The sequence below is a fragment of the Eulemur rufifrons genome, chromosome 17 (genome assembly GCF_041146395.1).
Source record: "Eulemur rufifrons isolate Redbay chromosome 17, OSU_ERuf_1, whole genome shotgun sequence".
Lineage (NCBI taxonomy): Eukaryota > Metazoa > Chordata > Mammalia > Primates > Lemuridae > Eulemur > Eulemur rufifrons.
In genome coordinates, this window is record NC_090999.1 from 64523941 (window position 1) to 64548050 (window position 24110).

Below are 24110 nucleotides of genomic sequence, written 5' to 3' on the forward strand. Positions count from 1 at the left end.
CTCCACTAGCCCTCACAGAATTCAGCATCTGACTTTGCCCTGAGCAACCTCACATTCATTCACTGTGCCTGCATGTTGCAAATAGAACTGATTTAAAAGTGAAAAATGCAGTCAAGAAACCATCCCACTGTCCAAAATAATCTGGATGCAACATACTCTCCCTCTCTCACTCTCATGTTGTGTTGAACTTGTGTTGAACCCTTTGTCTAGCCTACCTCTCACCGTGGTTACCAGGCTGACTCATAGCTCCAGCATCACCATCTTGGGCATATTTCCTGACTCCCCCTGCATTCAGTTTGAGATAGCTTTCCCTTCTCTATGATCTTCCACTTTACTTCTATGGTAACTTGCACGAACCTCTATTCTGGCTACACTCTTATAATTTTTTAGTCTATTTCCTCCACTAGATTCTGAGTTCCTTGACAACAGGGGCTGTGTCTGGCTCATTTCTTTATTTTCTATGTCTAATAAATGTTTGATGGATTGACGAATGAACAGTCACAGGTCTATCCATTTACACAAAGTCTTGCTGGACTGAATAATGGGCTGGAAGCATTCTTATAATCATCAACACAGTATATTTTGTGGGTTTTCTAATACTCTTGTCTGCTAGTACATGTATTCTCTGTATAATAAAAGAACAAGAACCTGGACTGTTCTTTATACAAAGTTATCTATTTCCAGAGAGTCCTGTCTTCAAGCTCTTTACAGCTCTGACTTGCTGAAAGGGACAAATAGGTGTCCATTTCACATTCCACTTTGGGCTGAACCAGATGAACAAATATGGCAGACATAATGCTGACAAGAAGAGCCTTCTGGGCAAGTCAGACAGGTAAACAAAGCCTTAATCAGGTTACTGACTTTTTTCCAAATCTGGCCAATCCAGACCAATTTTCTTACTCTAGGATTCTGTTGTTAGGTTTAATGTATTAACTTGGAATAATCAATTATTTGACAAGAGGAGATCCACAAGCTTCCAGCTCAATAGCTAAATCTCATATTTCTTTTCAAGTTTAGAAAAGTTTCATTGTAAAGAAAACTAGAATATTCTATTTTTATCTGTTATTTTTCTAAATCACAGCACTTATCCTATTTTATTTCTTTTAAAACTCTATTTAGAATGATGACTTAATGTCAGAAGGATATGTCAAGGTTTAAAATGAGAAATAAAGAAAAGGACAGATTTGTACCTGAGGTGGGTGGGATTGTAAGGTAGGTGGTGAGACAGGGCATGAGACTAGCAACTTTTACTTTACACAATGTCTGTATTGCTCAACCTCTAGTGGGCATGTATGGGATTTAAAATAGTTTTTAAAAGTTTTTCATAAATGAATTAACAAGGCCTCTTTCTCTTGGTGATCCTTTCCTTACCTCAGAAAGCTCTACAGCAAAAGAAAGACATCCCAAAACAATAAATTTAGACTGGGAGCCAAAAGCATAAACGGAATGGCCCCATGCTTTCACTATGGTGCTCTACAGTACAAGTTGCAAGCAAGAAGAGCCCAAGACCCTTGTTCTCCAGGGGCTTTTAGTCTATTTACATAGAGACCAAAAACCATTTGTGAACATCACAGGTAACACATGCTGGACATTAACATGTATAACTTAGTCTATAAATGTCCTGAGAATTTGGAAAATGGGAGATTTTTGAGAGCTATAGGACTGGAAAGGGGCTTGGTATAGAGGGCCTGAGCAGGTCTTGGAGGGGCAGAGTTGGGAGATGACAGTCAGGCAAGCAGAGGGGATGAACCTGGGCACTGGTATGGGGATCATTAGCACGGAGCTTGCATTTCAGAGATCAGGAAGTGCTGAACTTCCGCAAGGTCATTCTCCTACTTTAGCTGGTCAGTCCTCAAATCTATAACCTCTACTGTCTTATCTGAGGTGTACCTTAGTCCTGGCCAGGAAATGATGAGTAATCCCTATCTCTGGGAGTAGATACCTAGATCAAGTTTCATCCTGGATGCTGGTGCCCTCTACTCAGATTCCATGTCTAGGTCCTGATTTCTAAGTAAATCAAAATCCACAGCTGGACCCAGGACCTGGTGCAAAGTAGATCATTGGAAAAATGCCAAATATTGGCCCTTTGTGGCCATGACTTCCTGCCTTTGGCTCACGAATAACTAGACATCAGCTTCCTGAGCTCACCTTGAGCCCAGATACACATCACACAGGTGGAACCTAATAACGAGTGCTCTGGCTACGTCTTCTCTCATTTCTGCTTTATCTCCTTGGTCCTCCCCACCCCCTTCCTCATTTTGCAATTACTTGGAGGCTTGAGTTGTGCCTTACTATTTTGTCCCTGGCCCCACATTTACCCTTGTAACTTGCTCTGGCCTGCTCAAAGAGGAGGACCAAATAATAGCTAGAAATAATTATATTGATAACTAATATTTATAGAGCATTTCCTATGTTCCAGGCCTTGTGCTAAATTCTTGCTGAAGGCTGTTTTTTGACCCACCCAGCCACTCAATAAAAAAGGTGCTGCTATTACCTTACAGGTAAGAAAAAGGAGGCTTACATGGTATTGCACTCCAGAGTAGGCAAAGGGATGGTGTGTCACATCATAGAGGAGGCATCTGGTGAGCGGGAGGGTCAGATGAAGGAAGCTTTCAAATCTGGGCTGAGGGCCAGGTGTGGTGGCTCACACCTGTAATCCTAGCACTTTGGGAGGCCAAAGCAGGAGGATCACTTGAGGTCAGGAGTTTGAGACCAGCCTGGGCAACATAGTGCATCCCCATCTCTACAGAAAAAAGCACAAGTTAGCTGGGCATGGTGCCATGCACCTGTAGTCCCCGGCTACTTGGGAGGCTGAGTCGGGAGGATCACTTGATCTCAGGAGTTTGAGGTTGTAGTTAGCTATGACTGTGCCACTGTATTTCCAGCCTGGGTGACAGAGTGAGACCCTGTCTCACAAAAAAAAAAAAAAAAAAAAAAAAACCACAAAAATTGGGGCTGAAGAGTTTGGATTTGTTGCAACAGGTAATGTGGAGCCACTGCAAGGTTTGAAGCAAAAGAGTGGCAGGAAAAAAAAATGGTATTTAGAAATCTCTGTATCTCACTCCAACTCTTGTCCCTTCGAATATCTTGTAATTTGTAAAACAGGCTTGCCTGTGTCCTTTTATGTTTCACCCTTTTTCTATCCGCATTAGGAAGTAATCTATGTATTCGTGGCAATGTAATATATAAAAACAAAACAAAGCAGAAATCTGGAAGCAGCCTAAATGTACAGTAATAGACAAATAGCTAGGTAAATTGTGCTACATTAGTTCGGTACAATGCGAAGCCATTAAAAATAAAAACTACGTCTTCACATGAATGACTAGGTTTGCAGAAAATGTAGAACCATATTATAAATTGTAAATATAGACCTCCTCATTGTGATTATGCAAAAAGAGGTGTGTGCTGTGTAAATATAAAGAGAATGAGGAGAAAAGAGCTGAGTCAGGGTGGTAGGATGAGATTATATGTATACTATTTCTTTGCTTTAAAACGTTACTTAATGTTATTTGTAACTGGTTTATAATAAAGGAAAAATGTAAGTAGAGAAACTACATTAATTGAGCAGAGATACATGGATTAGAGGAATTTAGGCTGGGCAGGACCGGATATGCAGGCACGAGTGGATTTGGAGACTGGAAGCACCTGGGGAAAAAGAGACGGCCATGAGCAACGCTTAGAGGAAAAACTCAGAGGCATTTGGCATCTAACATAATATAGACGATTGGAGATGGAAACTTTGCAAAGTACTTCAAGGTTTCTAGGCTTAGGCCAGGAAAATGTTAGTGCCATGAATAGAAATCACACAACTCTAAAGAGGAGGCAGTTTCCAGATGAAGGTAATTATGATGGTAGGACTTCTATTTGAGATGTAAGTTATTACATTAAAATACTATTACAGGAAAAAATTCCACTGTATAGAATCTGGAGGTCTTTTTTTTTTTTTTTTATTTCAGCTTATTATGGGGGGTACAAAAGTTCAGGTTACATACGTTGCCCATGTACCGCCTGTCTCCCCAAGTCAAAGCTCCAGGTGTGTCCGTTCCCCAGACAGTGCGCGTTGCACTCATCATGTAGGTATATACCCATCCCCTCCTCACCTGCCCCCTCCCCCGAGTCAGCACCTTCAAGCGTGACCATTCCCCAAACGGTGCGCAATGCACTCATCATGTAGGCATACACCCATCTCCTCCCCCCCCACCTCAGTCTGATATCCGATTGGTATCGTTCCCAGATGTGAATTTAGGTGATGATTAGGGAAACCAATTTTCTGGTGAGTACATGTGATGCTTGTTTTTCCATTCTTGGGATACTTCACTTAATATAATGGGTTCCAACTCTCTCCAGGAGAACCAAAGAGATGTCGTATCACTGTTATATCTTATAGCTGAGTAATACTCCATGGTATACATATACCACAGTTTACTAATCCATTCATGAATTGATGGGCATTTGGGTTGTTTCCACATCTTTGCGATTGTGAATTGTGCTGCTATAAACATTCGGGTACAGGTGTCTTTGTCATAGAATGACTTATGTTCTTTTGGGTAGATGCCCACTGGAGGTCTTATTGAACAGTTAGGACTAGAGATAGAGATTCAAGACTCAGGGGCAGAGATTTAGAGTTCATATTGATGTGCCTACTCCATTCTGATGGTGAGCATTATTTAGCTAGCGGAGGATTTTTAAAAAGAGAATTTTAATGCACTCGCCTTCCCCTAATGCATTATACCTCCCCTTCACATATTTATATTACTTGCCCAGCCTTTGAAGGCATTTGGTTTTGATACCTGGGATAATCACCTGAGGCCACATAAGTGAGCGAGGTGGCCGCGGGAAAAGAATTGGAAAGGATGCAGAGAAGACAGGAGCTCTGAAGCCTTGGGCAGTATCTGAGGAAAGAAGAATTCAGAACATCTGTCTCCAGAATCCAGAAGGGAAGAGAGATATGAGACTGGGCCAAGGAGCATAATCAATAATGGGAAAAAAAAAAAAAAAACCCAGAATCTGAAGAAAATCACAATATTGATGGGCCTACTTCTCCCATTACTGCCAAGAGAAATAAAAGACCCACACATAAACCCAAACTCCTTTCACAACGACCAGGGGAAAAAGTTACTAAGAGCATCCAGGGCGATGATAGGGGGAAGAAGTCTGGCATCAGATTTCACACAGGCAGAAAAAAACCCAAGAAGATATAGTTTCTTTGTAAACGTACACAAGTGTGCCGTATAACCCTACATTCCCACTCCTAGGTATTTCCAAGTGAAATAAAAATGTATGGTTTCTTCATGCAAAACCTGTATACAAATGTTTATAAGAGGCTTTATTCACTATCACCAAATACTGGAAACAACCGAAATGTCCTTTAACAGGGGAATGGATCAATAAACTGCAGTACATCCATACACTGGACTACTAGTCTACAATAAAAAGAATAAATGAATGGTGGAATCCATTGCCATGACAGTCCTGAAAAGACAAACCCACAGGGACAGAGAACAGATCAGCGGTTGGGGTAGGAGAGGAACTGACAAAGAGTAAGGACAGGGCATTTTTTGGGTGATAAAACTTTCTGTATTTTGATTGTGATGATTGTTAAATAACTTTATTTATTCATCATAACTCAGAACTGAACACCCAGAAGACTTTCACTTTATGCAATTCTTTAAAAGATAAAATATAAATGAAAAGTGATTTAAAAATAGAGGTTATAACATGTTACATAAAGGTGACCAATAGAAGACCTAAAATTAAAATTTTTATTAGCAGAGCTTAAAGGGAAGGGGAAAGGATGTAGTAATGGGAATTAAATTCTGTATTTTTCATTGTAAGGAGTCAATAATATGATTTTAAGTTGTTAAATTTAAAAAATAATGGTGTAGGGGAAGGGCATGCCGCTAAACCTGGCTTGGGTGAGGCAAAGACATAAAATGTAACCAGAAGATATTTGCACTTCAGTGTTTATTGCCGTATTATTCACAATGGCTAAAATGTGGAATCAGCTTAAATGTTTATCAAGGGACGAATGGATAAAAAAGATGTGGTGTATGTACACAATGGAATATTATTTAGCCATGAAAAAGAACGAAATTTTGTCATTTGCAGAAACATGGATGGATCTGGAGGACATTATTTTAAGTGAAATAAACCAGGCACAGAAAGACAAATATTGCATTTTCACACTCATATATGGGACCTAAAAAAAACTGATGTCAAGGAGGTAGTAAATAGAATGGTGGCTACTAGAGATTGGTAAGAGTGGTGGGAAGGGGTAATGAAGAGGTGTTGGTGAAGGGGTAATTCCGTTAAATAGAAGGAAAAAGTTCTAGTGTTCAATAGTGCAACAGGGCAAAGATAGTTAACAATAATTTATTATATTTCAGAATATCCAGAAGTTTTCAAATGTTCCCAACATAAAGCAATGATAAATGTTTCAGGTGAATCATGTCCCAATTACCCTGATTTGATCATTATATGGTATATGCTTGTATCAAAATATAACATGTACTCTATGAATATGTACAACTATTATGTATCAATAAAAAATTAAAAAAAAAAATAATGGTGTAGCATACCCCTTAGACTTATCAACCAAAATAAATATAAACAGAAATGCTTCATATGGTTACAACTGGAGTTGGACTTGTGTGATTGAGGGGCTGGGGAGGGATCTTTTATATTTCATATCTTATCTTCCCGTACCAATTGAGTAATACACATGTATATATTGCTTGTAGTTTATTATAAGACAAATTTTAAAATTATATTAATACAAATATTCTGGAAACAAAAACACCTTGATTTTTAAAATTTTTTACCAGATCTCATATTATTTAAAAAAAGAGGTCAGATTCAGAGCTGTTCCCCCAAGGTACATCAAAGGAAGAGTTTCACTTATAGCATAAGAAAGTACTACAGGTATCCTAACTAATTTCATATACGGCACATCACAAAAGTGCTATAATAAATATTAATAATATTATGAATGTTACTATATAAAGTGAACATTATTTGTTGCTCAGATTCGTTATTATAATATTTAATGGTATTTACTAGATATTTAAATGTCTCCTAATTATGTCAAAGTAAAAAGATCTTCAAAGAAATAATTTCCTCTTCTTATGTTGATATAGCAACATAAACAAACTGAGATATTCAACGATGATCAATAAGCCCTAAAGTAGTCAATACTCTTTTTATCTTCAGTCAGACTGAATCAATGGGCCTATGACAGCTATTCCTGGTGGAACCTATGCTAAAACTTTTTGCAGAAAAACATCACAGAGGCTTTTAGGTCTGAACGGTATTTGACAAGGGAAAGACTTAAAGAATAGTCATTGAAAAAAGAATGTATTCTACACAATCAAGTTTTTAAATAGTTTTTGATCCACTGCAAGAACCCAAAAGTGCCAGTATGTGAATGCATAATTAGATAGAAGAAAATTCATAACAAAGTGAATTTTGGCTCAGTTTGACAGGCAAAAATTCTCCCATGGCTGCTTTTGAGAAAATTATTATACCTTCCTTTCATCAAAATGTTGCCACTTCTGCATTTTTGTCAATAGCATTTACCGTATTTCTTTAGGTTGTCTGTTTTCTACTGCACTAAAGTAATGGAGACATTTATTTAAATTGCAGCCCTGTTAATTTATATATAATCTCTCCATATGTAAGAGAATCTTTCTGTTCCTGCTATGGTGGCCACAGAATTGCATCACTCAAATCTCCTTCCACAGTTAGCATGGTTGACTAATGGTCCCAGTTCTCATTCCTCTGCACCTACCACGGTATCTGTGCTGAGGCTGTGCTTCTCCCACGCTGTTTCCAGGCAGTGCCTGAGCAAGGTGGAGGTACTAGTGCCAGCCCATTCCTACAAGGCATGGGACTTTTCTAGTGGGTGGTTTTAGCTCGAGGGGTCCCCCTTGACCTCGTCAAAACTGTCTTAGAACTACCCTGCTGTCTAAGACTCTTCCTACCCAATTCTCCTTCCCCCTCTCCTTTTACAGGTATCAGATCAGCAACTCAGTCTGAAGATCTCTTCCCTGCCTATTCCTGCTTCCTTCCCTTCACCCTTCATGTGCATTTCTCTCAAAAACAACCTCTTGCACCTCTAATCCCATTTTGACATCTGCTTCTTGTAGGATCTGAACTGACACATTCACTCTCTGAAGAAAAGGTCATCATGGCATCTATTTAAATTAAGAATACCTGGGCCACACTGTCTCCAAAGAAGTATTACACCTCCTTTTGTGCAAATTAAGCATAGATTTTTCCAACCCCTAAACTTCCTTTGGAATGTCTTTTACATCTGTAATGTGTAATCTCTTCCTCAGTCTCTACCAGAGTCTCTAACCTGCCTTCCCTCCTTTCAGTTAGCCCGTCCCTCCACTCCAGGTATTATTAACGTCCTAAAGTAGCTCTCTGTTCCGTTACCCCTTTCCTTAAAGGATTTGATGATTCCCTCAAGTCTACTGGTTAAAGTCCAAACATCTTAGTCTTCAGGCCCTCCACAATCCTATAGTGACCTTACCTCTCAGGTTTTAACTAGAAGAAGGCTCTTTCTCCAAGGCTAGAGACAAAAAGCAAAGGATTAGAGATGATAAAAACAAAATTTAAGTTTAGGAAAGAGAGTTGGGAGATTCCCATTAGATGGTTTTCATCTTCCTGGTGAGGAAGGTGGTGGCAAGTCAGTTGCTGAGAGAGATATAGGAATTTGAAGAGCGGGATAACCAAAGAGAAAATTCAAAGTGGATTAAAAATTTTGTAAAGTAGCACAAAGGGCCCTTTGAAGGATATAACATTCACTAGTAAACTGTTACTATATTCTAAATAAATGCCTTTCACATAGCAGATGCTCAAAAATGTTTGCTGAATGAGTCAAGTAAGCTAAGCTCTATAGAAACTCCACAGAAGCACTAGAGAGACGTGGTTAAGAATGAGGACTTACGGCAAAATCTCAGCACCGTCACTTAGAGCTCTGTACCTCTGTGCCTTAGTCACCTTATCAGCAAAATGATGATAATGTGGGACCTATGTTATGAAGTTTTTGTATGAATTTGTAGTTAATTGTGTGTATGTAAATCACTTAAATGATGCCAGCCATGTGGCAAGTGCCCTGTTTGCTATTTTCATTATCATCAGTATTATTGCAGTGAATATATAACTAATACAAAAAAATTGGCCGGAAGTATAGTGTAGCAGATAAAGCACCAGACAAAAAAGTCAGAAGCCTTGATTTTGAGTTTTTTTCTTTTTTTTTTTTTAGCTGCCATGCAATATCTGTGACCTTGGGCCTGTTACTTAATGTTTCATAACTTTGCTAGTGCCTGTCTCTTGTTACATGGTTGCAGTAAGGACATAGGAGATTTGTGTGAAGGTGCCTTATACACCAGAAAGGACGAAAGACATATACAAGCTGCCCATCAGGAAATAATACACATTTATGAGTTTGTTTGGTTCATGTACCAAATCCTTTAGCCTAGACATTCTGAGGACCAGAGTGTTAAATTTATACATCCTAAATACATACTAGATGATCTCTGTGCAAAAACCATGTTGCTGTGGGATTTTAGGATAGGAGGAAAGCCTTCTCTTGTTTGAGAAGATATAGTGATGATGGGTAGAGAGTCACTAGTCCAAGGCCTTTGGGTGTAGGAGAGAAGAAAAGTGTTTTCTAGGGAGCTGGAGCATGAAGAAAATCCCAAATTTAAATGTGTATAACGGCTCAGAGGTGTACACTCATAAAATCAGCGTCTCCTTTTTGTTAGACCCACCTCTCCATAACCAAGCAGCCTGCTGCTGCACCAGGAATTTACTGCTGTGAGCAACTATAAACATTGTGCTAATGGTAGCACGGCCCAAGAACGGTCATTGGAGAGTGCAGTGTATGCAGTTTGAGGCCAGAGACGATATTTTTTACTCACTACACACCACAGGGCACACACTGTAATCTGATATAGGGTAAAAGTACTTTAATAATTATTATTATTAAAAGCAAACAATCGACTCCACAGATCAATGGCTCTTTTAAAACATGTTTTCTAATCTCTGTTTCCTCTCAGATGTATGGTTATTGTCCACCTGGAAAGGCCCCAAAGTGACAGCCAGAAATCTGCCACCACCACCCCTTCTGCTGTTCCTGCCATCATATTTAATTGTGTTTGCTCAACTCGAAGCCAAACTCATATGCAGTATATTTAGATGGTTAAAACAGCATAGCACTCAACTGTATTCACAGATTATTTTCAACACCACAATTCTTGGGAATTAGTTTGGAATAAATAAGGTAAAGAGAAAAGAAGCAACATAAATTTGTGCCAGTGACAAAGAAAACAATATCAAAATGGCAATCTGGAGATTCGCCATGAATGAAGGAATAGAGTGTTCCTTTTGGTGCACTCTCCTGCAAATGCAATCACCGTCTCATTCGCTAGTCTGGATTTATTTTAAAGTGGCTGAGGACAAAAGCAAGAAACTAATAGTAAGAAACTGTGAAAAGTACCCTTATTATTTCAAAAGATCAATGTAAAATCACTGTACTTATTCTTATATAGCATTAAAGGTAAAGGTGTAGAACTGATATATATGTTGATTTTCTGAACCGCTAGAGAGTCTTTATTTTCTGCAATGGCAAACTTTCTAAGTCGAAACACATATGTCATTAATATATGTTCAGGATCTCTTTTCTGATGTGTCAGCTGCTATATATTTCTTCAAATGCCCCAAAAATCACTCACAATTAATTTACAAAGGCTTGGTTGGATACTTTTGTCAGCTAACTCTACCTTAAAATTTACATCTTGCATTTTTAGTGTCATTTAACAAATGTAAACCGTATCATCCAAATGTCAAAAGATTTATGAGTCACGGAATAAAGAACAGACTTTGTTGCAGAAGAGGTTATGACTTGAATTGGATCAATTAATTAAAAATAAAGACTAGTTTTCTGTTCTTTTAATCTGAGCCAAACAAATTTCACATAACAATAATAATAATGGCAGGCATTTTAAACATGTGGAGCTTAAATAATCTGATTTTCATCCAAATTTGGAAAATGAAGAGAATCAATATGCAGGTAGATAATTTTTTACTTGAGATTTTCCAGAGTATACTTCTTGTACCTACATGACTATTAATCAAACCTCACATTTAGAGAATATCTACTCTACAGTTATCCGTCAGGAGTTGACTTTTTCTCTGCATTCTTATTCCTCATTTGCTTGTTAAGTAATTCAACAAATATTACTTATAGCCTACTATGTGCCCAAGAGCTGTTCTAGCTACTGAAGACACAGCTGGAAAGCAAATAATTGTGCTATTCTCATGGGGTTTACACTCTACTGTAGAGGGTAAGATTGATAGACAATAAACAGAAAGGAAGATTTCAGATAGTGCTAACTCCTTTATGAAAACACAGTAGAGTAGAATGCTAGAGTGTCCTGGAGGACTACGTTAGGTGGGTGATAAGGAAAGACTTCTCTCAGGAGGTAACATTTGCCCCAAATGGACAAGATGGCACCAGCTTTAGGGAACTGCAAGTACTAAGACCCTAAAGTGAGAAAGAGGTTAGAGAATCCAAAGAATGTGAAGAAGGCAATCTACTTAGAGCATCTAGAATGGTATGGAGGTGTTCTGAGATGAGGTCACGCGGTGAGCAGAGGGCACATCTCTGCCAAGGACTCGGGTAACTACTTCAAGATTTGTTCTGCCTTTGGAGTTTCACAACCCAGAACCAGTTTGTGAAGCAAAGGCCAGTGTTGCCTCTGATACAGATATCCTTGGCACCACAGATTTCCTCTTTCATGTGGCTGAACTGTCCCTCAAGCCTACATCTCTTGAGACTTTATCTCCTGAGTGGTTCACTTGACCTTTTGACCCCTCCTCCTTGCTCATTTTCTCACTGTTTGTCTTTCAGACCTCCAGCCAGCTGCCTGGTCTCTGACCTGGTATTTGTTCTGGCTTTCACTATTGGTTTAGGACTGGAGTCTATATAACCATGGTGGTTTGAGTGCTTAATCTCACATCACCAGCTCCCCACTAATCCTTAATGAATTTTACTGTTTCCTTGTCTGACCAGACACCAACACTGCTGCTATGTTACTACATTTCTGAATATGTACAGCTGGCCCTCTGTATCCCTGGGTCCCGCATCAGTGGATCCGACCAACCATGGACGGAAAATATTTGGAAAAAATAATTCCATAAAGGTCCAAAGAGCACAACTTGAATTGCCATGCACCAACTACTATGCTGAATCCATGCAAATGAAGTGATGTGTGGGAATTTTATTAGGCATTGTAAGTAATCTAGAGAGGATTTAAAGTATACAGGAGGATATGCATAGGTTATATGCAAATATTATACTATTTTATATGAGAGAATTAAGGATGCACAGATGTTAGCATCTGTGGTGTCCTGGAACCCCCACAAATACCAAGCGATGGCCGTATTGTATGTTCAACTTTCAAAAACACTTCCATATACTTTAGGACTCTTGATTGTGTCAATAATCTCCATGAAATGGCTATATAATTTTCATTATTCCATTTTAAAGGAAATCTAAAGTCAAAGATAAGCTCCTGAGAACCCAGGAATCCTGCTTCCCCATCTCCATCTTGTTTGGCAGGTGAGAGAGGTCTGGTGCACTCTAGGCATCTTGGAAGAGTAAGTCCACAGATGGTCGGCTTATTACATTGAAGTTGAAGACGAGGCACAAAGGAATTTAAGAGGTCGATAGAAAGGATTCCCTTCCCTTCTCTTGAATTTGTTCATACTGGTGTATTTTGGTTCACTTTTCTTTGTAACATTATGTCCTCAAACAACTTTTGCAGCCTCATAGATACACCAGACCATAGTGTAGAGATAGACTAGTACAAATGTATTACCAAAACAAAGGGAGCAAAAAGAGAACAAGTGACTTACCTAATTGGTGAATTTGGGAGAAAAAACTAAGCTGCTCTGAATTCTTTCCTTTGGTTTTACCTAACCCCAAATACCATAGTTTTTAGATGTTGGACGGCATATATAACCCTCATTCTAAAAGCTCAATGTTCTGTGTTCTCATTTTCAAATGTGTATCTTTCAGATAACCATGTTATCAAAAATTCAATGCACTATTTTTTTAAAAATCATCATTTTCGGATATGTCCAAACAAAAGAGTGTCTTAGAGAAAATATGAATAGAAGAAACACTATTCTTATTGGTTCAATATTAATCAAAACTCATAAATAACATTCTTAAAATAAATGGGAAAGTGATGCAAGAGATTAAAAACTCTCAGGTGTCTTTTTATCCTTCTAAAGTAGCTCAGTTAGGTTCATTGTAGCTTGTGCTGTGTGGTAGTTTGCAGTAGAATACTTTTCATACCATTCTTTAAAAACCTAAGGTTCTTATTAAGATGAGACTCGAGCTGTTTCTTTTAAACATTCATGACTCTTTTCCAAGAGAACTATTTGACCTGTTATTTCTGGCTAAATTTGTGGGAGTTCTTTTCTCCCACCTACTCCTGCACATATCTCAGAGAAATGCACTTAAATAGACAGTGACCTAATTGAGTATATCTAAAGTTGTTAAATAAAAATACAATATGCAATTCTGGTTAAAACACAAATTCACCTAGAAGAACATATTATATATACAAAGCAATTACAGTAAGTTTTGAAAGATGTGTTGTCCCTAGAGTACCTATTTAGTGGATTAGAAGCAGCAATTCACAGTTGAAAAAAATTAGCAAAATATAATACAGTTAATCTATATAAACTCAAAACTTTCAAAATAAGCAAAAAAATTACTTACCTTTCCTAGTTTGTTTCCAGGCAGACATTTAATATTGTGTAAACATAATAGAACTGAAGGTTCAGCAGAGGACCTGGCCCCTTCTCCACCAACCCCACCTGTCACCCCTCCAAACACCTTCAGGACAGTATAGGAGCACCTTTGGGGGCTTGTGCACCAATAGGGTGCGTTCTGGACTACTGCCTGCCAGGTAGTAAGCTTGCTGGGAGAAGGTTCTGTCCTTGATTGAAAAGCTTCTGGGTTGTTTAACTTTGATGGGTGAGTGAGCTTAATTCAAGGGTGAAATAGTAGAAACACCATTGTGACCACACAAAAGCTATAGCTTTTATTCACAATAAAGCTGCCTTTTTTTAAAAAAAAAAAAAAATCTTCTTCTGGGAAATACTGCAATCTCTCTCTTAAGATATTTTCTTATATGCACCCAGATTTCTCAAGACTGATTTAACAGTTCTACTATGTCAATGTCATTATTTTCTTTCAGTAAAAATGATACTCAATATTTTTGCATAAAGATATGGAAATATATTCTATATCACAAAGATCATATATAAAATCATTCTCACACTTAGCTATTAGCACACAGATAACACTTAAATAATAAAAGGAGTCTCATACAAATATATCTTATTTGAAAATGTGGTATTTGATAGAAAAATCTAATTTTAAAGGTTCTTTATTTATAGTTCTCACTGAAACTTTAAAGGTATAAAAAATGTTAATTGATCCGAAATAGAAAGACAATGTTTATATTTTTGTGCAAAATAAATTACATGTGTAGATTCCTAGGCTGAAATCACATTACTGAGTTGTGCTGGCGTGTGTGTAAAATGATGTGCAACCGAGACTGTAGAAAGACAGTGCCAAAATAACTGGCCAAACAGTGAAAAATTTAATCATGCCAGTTTTATTTATATGTTTCCCTGATTAGACTAGTTGATTTGCCTTGGCATTTTATATGCATTCATTAAATTGTTGTAAACAAAGGTATAGTATTATAATGACATTCAAGTCAATAACTTGTGGTGTTTACAATAGTGAATTATTAAATACACAAAGTAAAAACTATTTAAAATTCAGATCGAAATCAACTAATTTCATCTCAGAAACAAATTTGACTGCCTTTTGCAAATGTTCACAACAGAAAGCAGCGTTTAGAAAGTGTACTCGTATAATTTTAGCCATATTTTTTTAAAGATGAGAGACTGAAGAGAAAGAAAATAAAAGATTCTCTTGCTGATAAAATGTTTTACTTTTCCCAAAAGTATACTGGTAAAATGTGTTTGTGTGTGTGTGTGTGTACATACCTCCAACCCCCATCCCCAGCAACTTTTTCCCCAACCAGATCCCCAATTTCATTACCTGTTTTTGAACAGTACACTGAAGGTCATCTTATCTAGTCCCAGATAATTTGGCAGCAAATTTGCCCAATTCCAGTTCCATTTTGTGATGGCTGACTGTTGATAAATGAGAAGACACTATTGTTAGTTATTAATCAGAGTTAATATGATCAGTAAATTAAAGCTCCAGCTGTGATAGACTAACCAAGAAGGAGGGGGGTCCAGAACAAGGACTTAGACAGATAACATCAATCATGTCCACAGAAGAAGGTTTTTATTCCAATAAGACAGCAATTAATTTATAGATCCATTTGAGGATGTAGTCATTATTTATAAAAATATAAATCAATTTCTTGAGTCGTTATTCTTCCAAGTGTTAATGGCATTTGCCCAACAAGTTTCTCCGAAAGGCTGACTCTTTGAAAACCAAACCAAAATAATCGGCGACTTTTTCATATATCATATCAATTTATAGTTGGGGTTTTTTAGCACCTAAAAGTTTAATTAAAAAAAAAACTTAGACTCAAATTATAAGACACAGCTTATTTATAGTGTGTTATTAATGTTACTCTTTTGGTTAAGAAAATGCTTTAAAGGGAAGATTATAAGGACCTGTAAGTGTAAATAACATAAATGATTCTTTTTTTCCCCCCATTAATAGATAATTTCATAACAGAATGAGGAGAAAAATTACTGTGAAAAAGAATCTCATAACTCAGAAACTCAATAAAACATGCCATTTTATTTAAATGAAGTAAGGAAAATTTAACAGCCATTATATTATTTATGGTTTGGAGCAATCTAATGTACAACACAGGAAAGCAGCCAGCAAACTCAAATTTATACAATATATTTGGTTTTAAAGTATTATAGATGCTTATGTCCCTTAAAACAAAATAGTTTTTATAATAAGAGTCCAAGTTGACGTTTAAAGTCTAAGGAGAGCTATCCCCCTGTCACCTGCTGATTAATCGAGCACTACTATCCTGTCGCAGAGCAGGAGAATTCTGCCCTGGGTTGTCAGCATTTGAAGGTCTTACTCTACTACAGTATTGATGAATGTAGACTAGAGCTGTAACAGGCATGGTAAAAATATTATCTGCATGCTGAATTAGGCCATTGTTTTAATTCTTATTTTCATCAGAGCTCTAGGTCAAGCAATCCTTCTCTTCTGCCCTGTTAGTTCAAATCGACTGTCAAGAAATTTCTGGGAAAAGACACCAGAAGAATGAACAAAGCAAAAGCAACTTGAGATTTCAAATACTTTGGCAGAAAGATGATCTTTTTAATGTAACTACTGAAAATGCAGCTTAAGCAATGGCACAATCTGACGTTAAAAAATATGTGGTGTTTATCACATTGACTTTATTCCAAATAGCCTGGCTTTAAGATCATTAACAAATTCATTTCAAATTTGGGAATGTGTCTAGGGTTATAAAAAGCAAATTTACCTCATGCCACTAAAAATAGGAGCTCAATGCTCCATTTATAATGAATTTCAAACTATTTCCCAATTTGCCTGATACTTTTGTAAAGATTGCAAGGAGTTTTCTGAGCGTGTGTACTGGGGAGAGAGGGTGGCAAGGGAGGGGGAAAATGTTACAAAATGCCTGGTTCTTCGGCCTTCTGTAGACACAGCCTAACAGATGTTCCCTCTGCCCATGGTAAACTGACCTGGTCAAGTTAAGTTTTACAGACCAAACATATGAATCAGTTTGACAAATAGAAAGAAGATAAAATAACTTTTAAAAGTCAATTTGTACAGACCATGTAAATAAGAACAAGGCCTTTTGCTTCCTAGCCAAAAAAGCTTTTGAGTAAATATTCAAACACAAAGCATTTTCTCTCACTTGTGTAAAGAAATGACACATTTAAATTAAATTTACCATTTAATTTCCACATACCTGATCTAGCATGTTTTCACTAAACACCTTATACACATGGAAAGGGTTAAAGGCAGAAGGCTGATCTTCCACACTTCTCAAGGTCGTCTGTAAAGGTCGGATGGGTAATGGCTTTTCCTCTGAACCATTCATACAAAGCAGCTGTTCTTTTAAATATTCCTTCAAGGAAAGAAAATTACAAGTCATGATGGTGAGAAGCATACATTCTCTTTAAAAATAAACCGATCGATATCCAAATTTACCCTTTCAGCGCATTTGCTAGATTACAGTTTATTACTTGCCTTAGGAAGAATACATTTTCAGAGGATACATAGCAGAGTACCAGTCAGCAATGCAATAAACTCATCAAAAACAGGTTTACCTACTATACAGTATAGATTAGAAAACCATTTAACAAACTCTCATATAATAAATGTATGATTGATATATCAAGATCTTTTTAACAGGCATTGTCTAGTCATTGGTTCATGTATTAACATTCTGGTTACCAAAACTTAACTCAGATGCATGATCATGCAACAGTACAAATTGCTCATTTATTAAGTGTAGTTGCTACCTACTCTGGGCTCAGCAGAGCAGTGAGCACTCTGATATTTTACTACAAGCAGTCTCATTCTATGCAGAATTAATTATAATGCAAGCTCCTAAATTCTATTTTCATTCTATGAACTGAATAATATCAAGATTCGATAGAAGCTCAAAATTTGTCATTCTAATCCCCCAACTACCAGTGCAGGCCTGCACAAAAAAGTCAATCTATTGCTTTATACCTATATTTGTCAATCTATTTATTTTATTTTCTACCCATAAATAAATAAGGTGAACAATGCTAAAGTATTCTATGAGACTTTTTCTGGAAGACAACAAATTAAAATGACTAAAAGTCTCCCATCAACTAATAAATGCTTACTATTAATAAATAAGTCATTTAATAAGTAAAATATAAATGTTCTCTTCATCTTTAGTGTGTCACAATATAATGTTTTTCTTTAAGGTTAGAGTTAGGATGAAGAATGTTAGAGCTGAAAAGGAAATCAGAGGTCATCTAGAAAACTCGTGCTACTCAAAGTCTGCTGAACAGACCCGCAGAATTAGACTCACCTGGCAGCTTGTTAGAAAAGCAGATTCTCAAGCCTCATAAAATCAGAGTCTGCCTGTTAACCAGGACTCCCAGGAAAATGGAAGGCAGTGAAAGTTTGTGAACTCTAGCCCAACACCACCCTCAATGGTTGGCTCTGAAAGGTCAGGGGACAAGCCTGAGGTCACACACGGGTGAGTGGTAGAGTTGGGGCAAGAAGCCACATATCTGGTTTCAGTTCACTGCACTTATTTCTATGCCCCTGTAACTTTATGAATGCCCACTGTGATTGTGGAAGGCAAATTTTAGGTCCTAAAACCCTGAAAATCTAAAGAAACCACACTTAATAATAATAGTCATTTATTAAACTTGCTTGTTATAAAGCATACCTCTTTAGAAAGATTAATTCTATAGAGTCTGAAAGTGACACACGGACTCTTACTAAATATTATTAAATAATGATAAAGCCACCAGAAAAGAATTTTAGGCCTAGACTTAGATCATTGAATAGAAACAAATTTTTTCTCCATCATGATTTATTCGAGTAAAATTTTAAAAAGGAATATTCTGTTGGGAAAAAAATGCTTTATTTGGCTAATAACAATCTTTCTTAACTGATTTCCCCTACATAACTATATTTTGGCTTTTTTTGTTTCCACTATTCAAAAAAGAGAAAGTGCTATCTGTTGCAAATTGTGAACAAAATGGCCTTTTTCTCTCTTGTTAATCTCTGCTATATTGACACTTGTCACTACCTCTTCTTAAAAACCTTAGATTCTTTTACTGTGACATTGCTTTTATCAGGTTTACCACTAATCAGGATATTTCTTTAGATTTCCATTCTTTCTTGAACACCTTCCTTGTGCAGTTACATCAAAGCTTATTTCTCTATCCATCATTTCTCTGCTTCTCTTCACTGAAGTGCTCTGCCGGTCTGATGACCTCAGCTCCCACACCCACTGAAGACCACCAAATCCACAGGCACGGCCTCTGTCACTTGTGCTCACGGCCAGGACCTTAATTACAATCGGACTTTTTTGCTTGGACATCTTACCTTTATCTCAAAAACAAAGCGTCATTAAACCCATTTTCCCTCATAACTTCTGTTTTTATCAATGGCACACCCATTCTTCCCCTCACCTAGGCCTGTACCCATAAATGCTTCAGTATTTACACTACATTTTCGAGTAACATTTAGCAGCACATCTGAAGGTGCTAAAGTCTCATAGCACTACTCATCAAGGGAACAAACATCACATTGCAATTTCACCTACGGCATCGCAATACCTCGCTGATAAAAGCAGTCATAAGTACTATATTAGTCACTTAGTCTCCCTTGTGTTGTTTGGGCTTATTGCCTGTGTTTTTATATTAGTCACAAGGCAAAGGTCTCTTATTTCCTCTGTCTCTAGCCTCACCTAACATCATGCCTCTTGCCTTGCAGCAGCCTCTTGCCTCATTTGGCACAGCAAACTGCCAAATACTTAGCCCTACATCCCACCTGGTACACACTGCCACAATAGTAAATATATTCAGTTGTAACAAAAGAAAAATCAGAACTTTGAGCTGGGGTATCAAAATGTGGTGACACCTCAGTGTAGATCTCATAGCACACCTGCTCAGAAGCCCTGCCTCAGAGTTACATGGGTTCTATGAGGGAAGAACAGCCTTTGGCTTTCCAGAATATATCAGATGATTGACAGCCAATAATTATCCAACTTAATTTTTGATGGTTTTGCTTATTGGAAATTGTTGACCTTTTTTAGTATTGTGGTGGGCCTTTTAAAAATAGGACTATTCTATCAGTTTGGCAATCTATGCGAGCCATTACCATCCTCAGAGCTATTGTAACACCACTTTACTAAGGATGTGAGGGTGACCATACTGCAACATCTCTTCCTCAGGACTCACTGCAATTACTTGGGCCAATCTGGGTGGCCAGGTGTATGTACCAATGAGGAACATGACTTCGCAATAGAGGTCTTTCAGTTAGCCAAGGTGAGAGGTTCCAGAGTTCCCCCAATAGAAACCCTAAGCAAGCTATGAGGGATCATTAACAAGGGTGAATATGTTGTGTCACTTTGTGACAATTCCATACTAAGCTCAGATGCCTTAAGGACAAGGTCATTTCTCATAGCTACAAATTTCTCACATCCCTCTCAGGTTATCATTGAATACATTGTTATGGCACCAGTTTATTGACTGGTTCATTAGCGGTATGAAACCCAGGAAATAAGATTAACTTGAAGTAACATTTAGGTAGATAATGGTGGGCAGAACACTTACACAACTGAGATGTAAAATGCTGTCATAGAATTTAATTCACTTCTTGGAAATGTATGGTTTTTAAGAACTATATTATTGACATAAAACTACATATTCACATTATTCAAATTATACAATTTTTACTATTCCAAAGAATACATTCATGTTTGCAAATATAAACATAATTATAGATGCTACCCTCTAATTCAGATACACATGTTCAAATTAAAAACCTGATTAAGTTAGGAAATTTGTATTGTTTCAAGTAAATATTAATAGCTGAGATAACCTGCTATTTACATTTTCGCTAAAACAGCCAAAAAACGTGCAAGGTCAGAGGCTTAACTGAGCAAAGAGATCGATGAGCATAATATTGGTTCTAAACAGTGTCCATGCATTAATGAATTTTCTTGGGTTAATCTGGTTGCTCCCCAATATAGTTCAATATTCTTCAGAAGTTTTTTCATTATGTAAGAAATATCCAACTTCCCCAACACAAATATGATGTCTTCAGGAAAAGAGCTACGTCTCTCTTTGGAAAATTCTTCATTTTACAAATACCGGATTTTAACATCAGCTTAACAGTCACAAACACACAATTCCCAAACTACACCTCTAGTCTCTACAATTCAGAACTGAACTGAGTCTATGAGCCGTGTTATTGTTTAAACCATATAAATAAAATCTACATTGTTTCGATGAAGCTTTTTCTGTACAAATGCAGAACAGCCGGGGCTGAATAGGTTCTATTAATAACGCGATATTGAGTTTGGTATTGACTTTAAGAAGTATTATCACCTCCTTGACTAACCCTTAGCTGCCAGCAGACGCTGCCTCAGGCCAGTACACACCTAATTGCTCGGTAAAAAGGCTGTTTCCCTACCTCATTGAGCCGCATGATGTGATAAATTTGCCTCAGGTACTCGCTGCCACCTGGTTTGTGGCAGAGATCCAGGACCATCGTGTTGATTTTCTGCTCAGTCAGTTCAAGAGCAATATCTCCTTCTTCTAAGGCTGTGCTTTTCTTTATTGTCACAAATGCACTAAATACAAAGAAAGCATATACATATCAGTGATAAAAGATCGTAAAGACGGAAAATAATCACCGAGATTGAGCGTGAACAGTCGATGTAAATCTCATATTCAAAGCACCTGTAGAGACTTCACTCCTATAGATAAGCCTTCCCAAATCGCTGCTGATCAGACACACAGCACCTTAGAATTAAGCACCTGAAAGCATTTTAAAAAATTGAATCATTTCTTTTAAAACATTTCTTTATTGCCTTTATACTCCTCTCTATGAAACATTTTCCCATTACTGCAATTGTTGAAATTGCTATAATCTTGGGATGAAAACAAAACATTTCTTTTTAAGAACATGTAAGAAATAATTTGTATTTTCTCTTTGAGGATAAAAAAGTATCTTTGAAGCCAGAAATAGCTTTGGTATTTTGTCTTTTGTAGATTCCTCTTTACACCTGTCGTAGAACACATTAAAGACTAATTAAAGTGTCAAAAGGGGGAGTCTATTATGCTAAATATAAACTGAGAGCTTCGTGGCAGGTGTGCTTACCACTGGGTATTTTAAATTGGCCTTTGACACTTGTTGCGTTTTAAAAATATAGACCCCCTACTCGTGTTTCTTTCTGTAGCAGGTATTATACTTAGCAAAATAGTCACTACTCTGATTATTCTCCAAGGGTCTACTATACCCACACCAGGAATATGCAAGATGCAGTTCTGAAACAATTCTTTTAGAAGAATCCACTTACTTGTTGATTTTGAACATTATTTACATGGCAATAATTGATGACATAAAAAACATTTTAAACATCTCAAGCTATACCAATGCAAAAAATAATTATGATATTCAACTTACATCATATATGCTCCACACTAATTTTCTTGTTACAATTGCCATTAGGATCACGTTGGGCTTTGCAACGTAAGCACTGTTAAGAAAACTCATGGTTTTCCACTGTTTCCCAGACTAAATGCAATTTACTGTGGTGTAATCAGCTGTATACTACAGTTCATTACTGAGATTTTGCCATGATTATAAAATTAGTTCTGCTAAGAGTCAGTGCTGCTGACCTGAAGACTGAACCAAATGATACCCAGCTGCTGGACATTAACTTGGCTATTGCTTCCACATGTAGCTTCAAAACATCCGTCTCAAAAAAAAAAAAAAGGAACTTTAAGATCATATAAGCCTTGCTAAAAAATAAAGTAATTCCTACTCTGACTTAGAGATATTCATTAGCTAGAGTCAGTGTTTTTTTTTTTTTATTTTTAAGATCTTGTTACAATAAAATAAGTTTGCAAATATTTTTGAAGCTGCATACAGGTTGCAAGCAAAATTTCTTGTCAGGTTTTGTAGAGGCTGACATTGAAAACGTTGAGGCCCTCTGACAAAGGAGTATCTCAGTGTCAGCCCCTGAATTGTATCCTTTCCTGTCCATCACTGTGCAGGTGAAGCAAATGATTGGATTCAGTCAATGCTATGATTAATGAGTTCCTCTCTGGATTTGGGACTGCCTATCAATCATGTCATTAGGGAGAATGTGCCCTGAAAGAGGCAGACCTTAGCCAAGGAATAACTGCATTAATCTTAATCTGTATATGCACCCAGCCAGCCAAGTCAGGGTCACCATGATGAAAAACAATAATCTTCAACTCGACAAATTACTTTGCAAAGACAGACATCTCTTTACTTTTTGGGCTGTGTGTTCTCCAGAATCTAAGTTGACTGTTTACAGCTTGAGTGTTACTACAAAGTGAAGGTTATTTTAATGAATAGTAATGCTTTCAGGCAGTATGCAAGACAGGCAACACTTACAGCTGCCACCTTTTCCACTGTAGTTATTTTCACCCTTTCCATAAAATCAAAGTTAAATCTGGATACAAGTGGAAGAAATCTAGCTAAATGATATCAGGTAGTTCCCAGATAATCTTTATGAGGAATTAAGATTTAATTTATCTTAACAGAAGAACCATCAATACTTTAGTTTAAATGCTTAAATAACTATATGTATATATTTTTAAAATATGGTAGAGCCAAGGTAACCCTCTACCTAATATAGACATCATGGTTTGAAATACATTTTTCTCATAGTGTAGATCCATGAGCTAAATGATCATTGATTTGTGAGAAATACTTAGAAGTGGAAGTTCACTTCTATATCAGATAATCAATTTGCAATCAAAGTCTAAAAGAAACATTCCTATGGCACCCAAACTCTATAAGAGATTGTTACCTAAAGTAAGTCAAATTTAATCTCTTTTTCAAATAAATGCAATAAATAACTTTAAATTTGCATTTCTGTATGTGGATACCATTTGAGAAAATTGAGAAAGGCATAGCATTGTACTAATTACATAATTATTCAGAATCTTCAAGGGCTATAGCACATTTTTAAAATCAGTAACTCTTGGCTGGGCGCAGTGGCTCACGCCTGTAATCCTAGCACTCTGGGAGGCCGAGGCGGGAGGATCGTTTGAGCTCAGGAGTTCGAGACCAGCCTGAGCAAGAGCGAGACCCTATCTCAACTAAAAATAGAAAGAAATTATATGGACAGCTAAAAATGTATATAGAAAAAATTAGCCGGGCATGGTGGTGCATGCCTGTAGTCCCAGCTACTCGGGAGGCTGAGACAGGAGGATCGCTTGAGCCCAGGAGTTTGAGGTTGCTGTGAGCTAGGCTGACGCCACGGCACTCACTCTAGCCC

General features: G+C 37.2%; 1 protein-coding gene across 3 annotated transcripts in view; it reads right to left on the bottom strand.

The window, feature by feature from the left end:
* The window catches only part of KIAA0825 (KIAA0825 ortholog), a 368374-nt gene that overhangs the window by 164942 nt on the left and 179322 nt on the right, over positions 1 to 24110 (bottom strand). For 2 of the 3 annotated variants that reach the window (XM_069492481.1, XM_069492482.1), the window contains 3 exons: positions 21266 to 21425; positions 17040 to 17198; positions 15158 to 15252 (listed from right to left, as the gene is read on the bottom strand). In XM_069492481.1, coding sequence (XP_069348582.1) covers positions 15158 to 15252; positions 17040 to 17198; positions 21266 to 21425 — 414 coding nt within the window. Of the gene's footprint in view, positions 1 to 15157; positions 15253 to 17035; positions 17199 to 21265; positions 21426 to 24110 lie in introns of all 3 variants that reach the window. The other variant, XM_069492483.1, reaches the window with a different exon arrangement.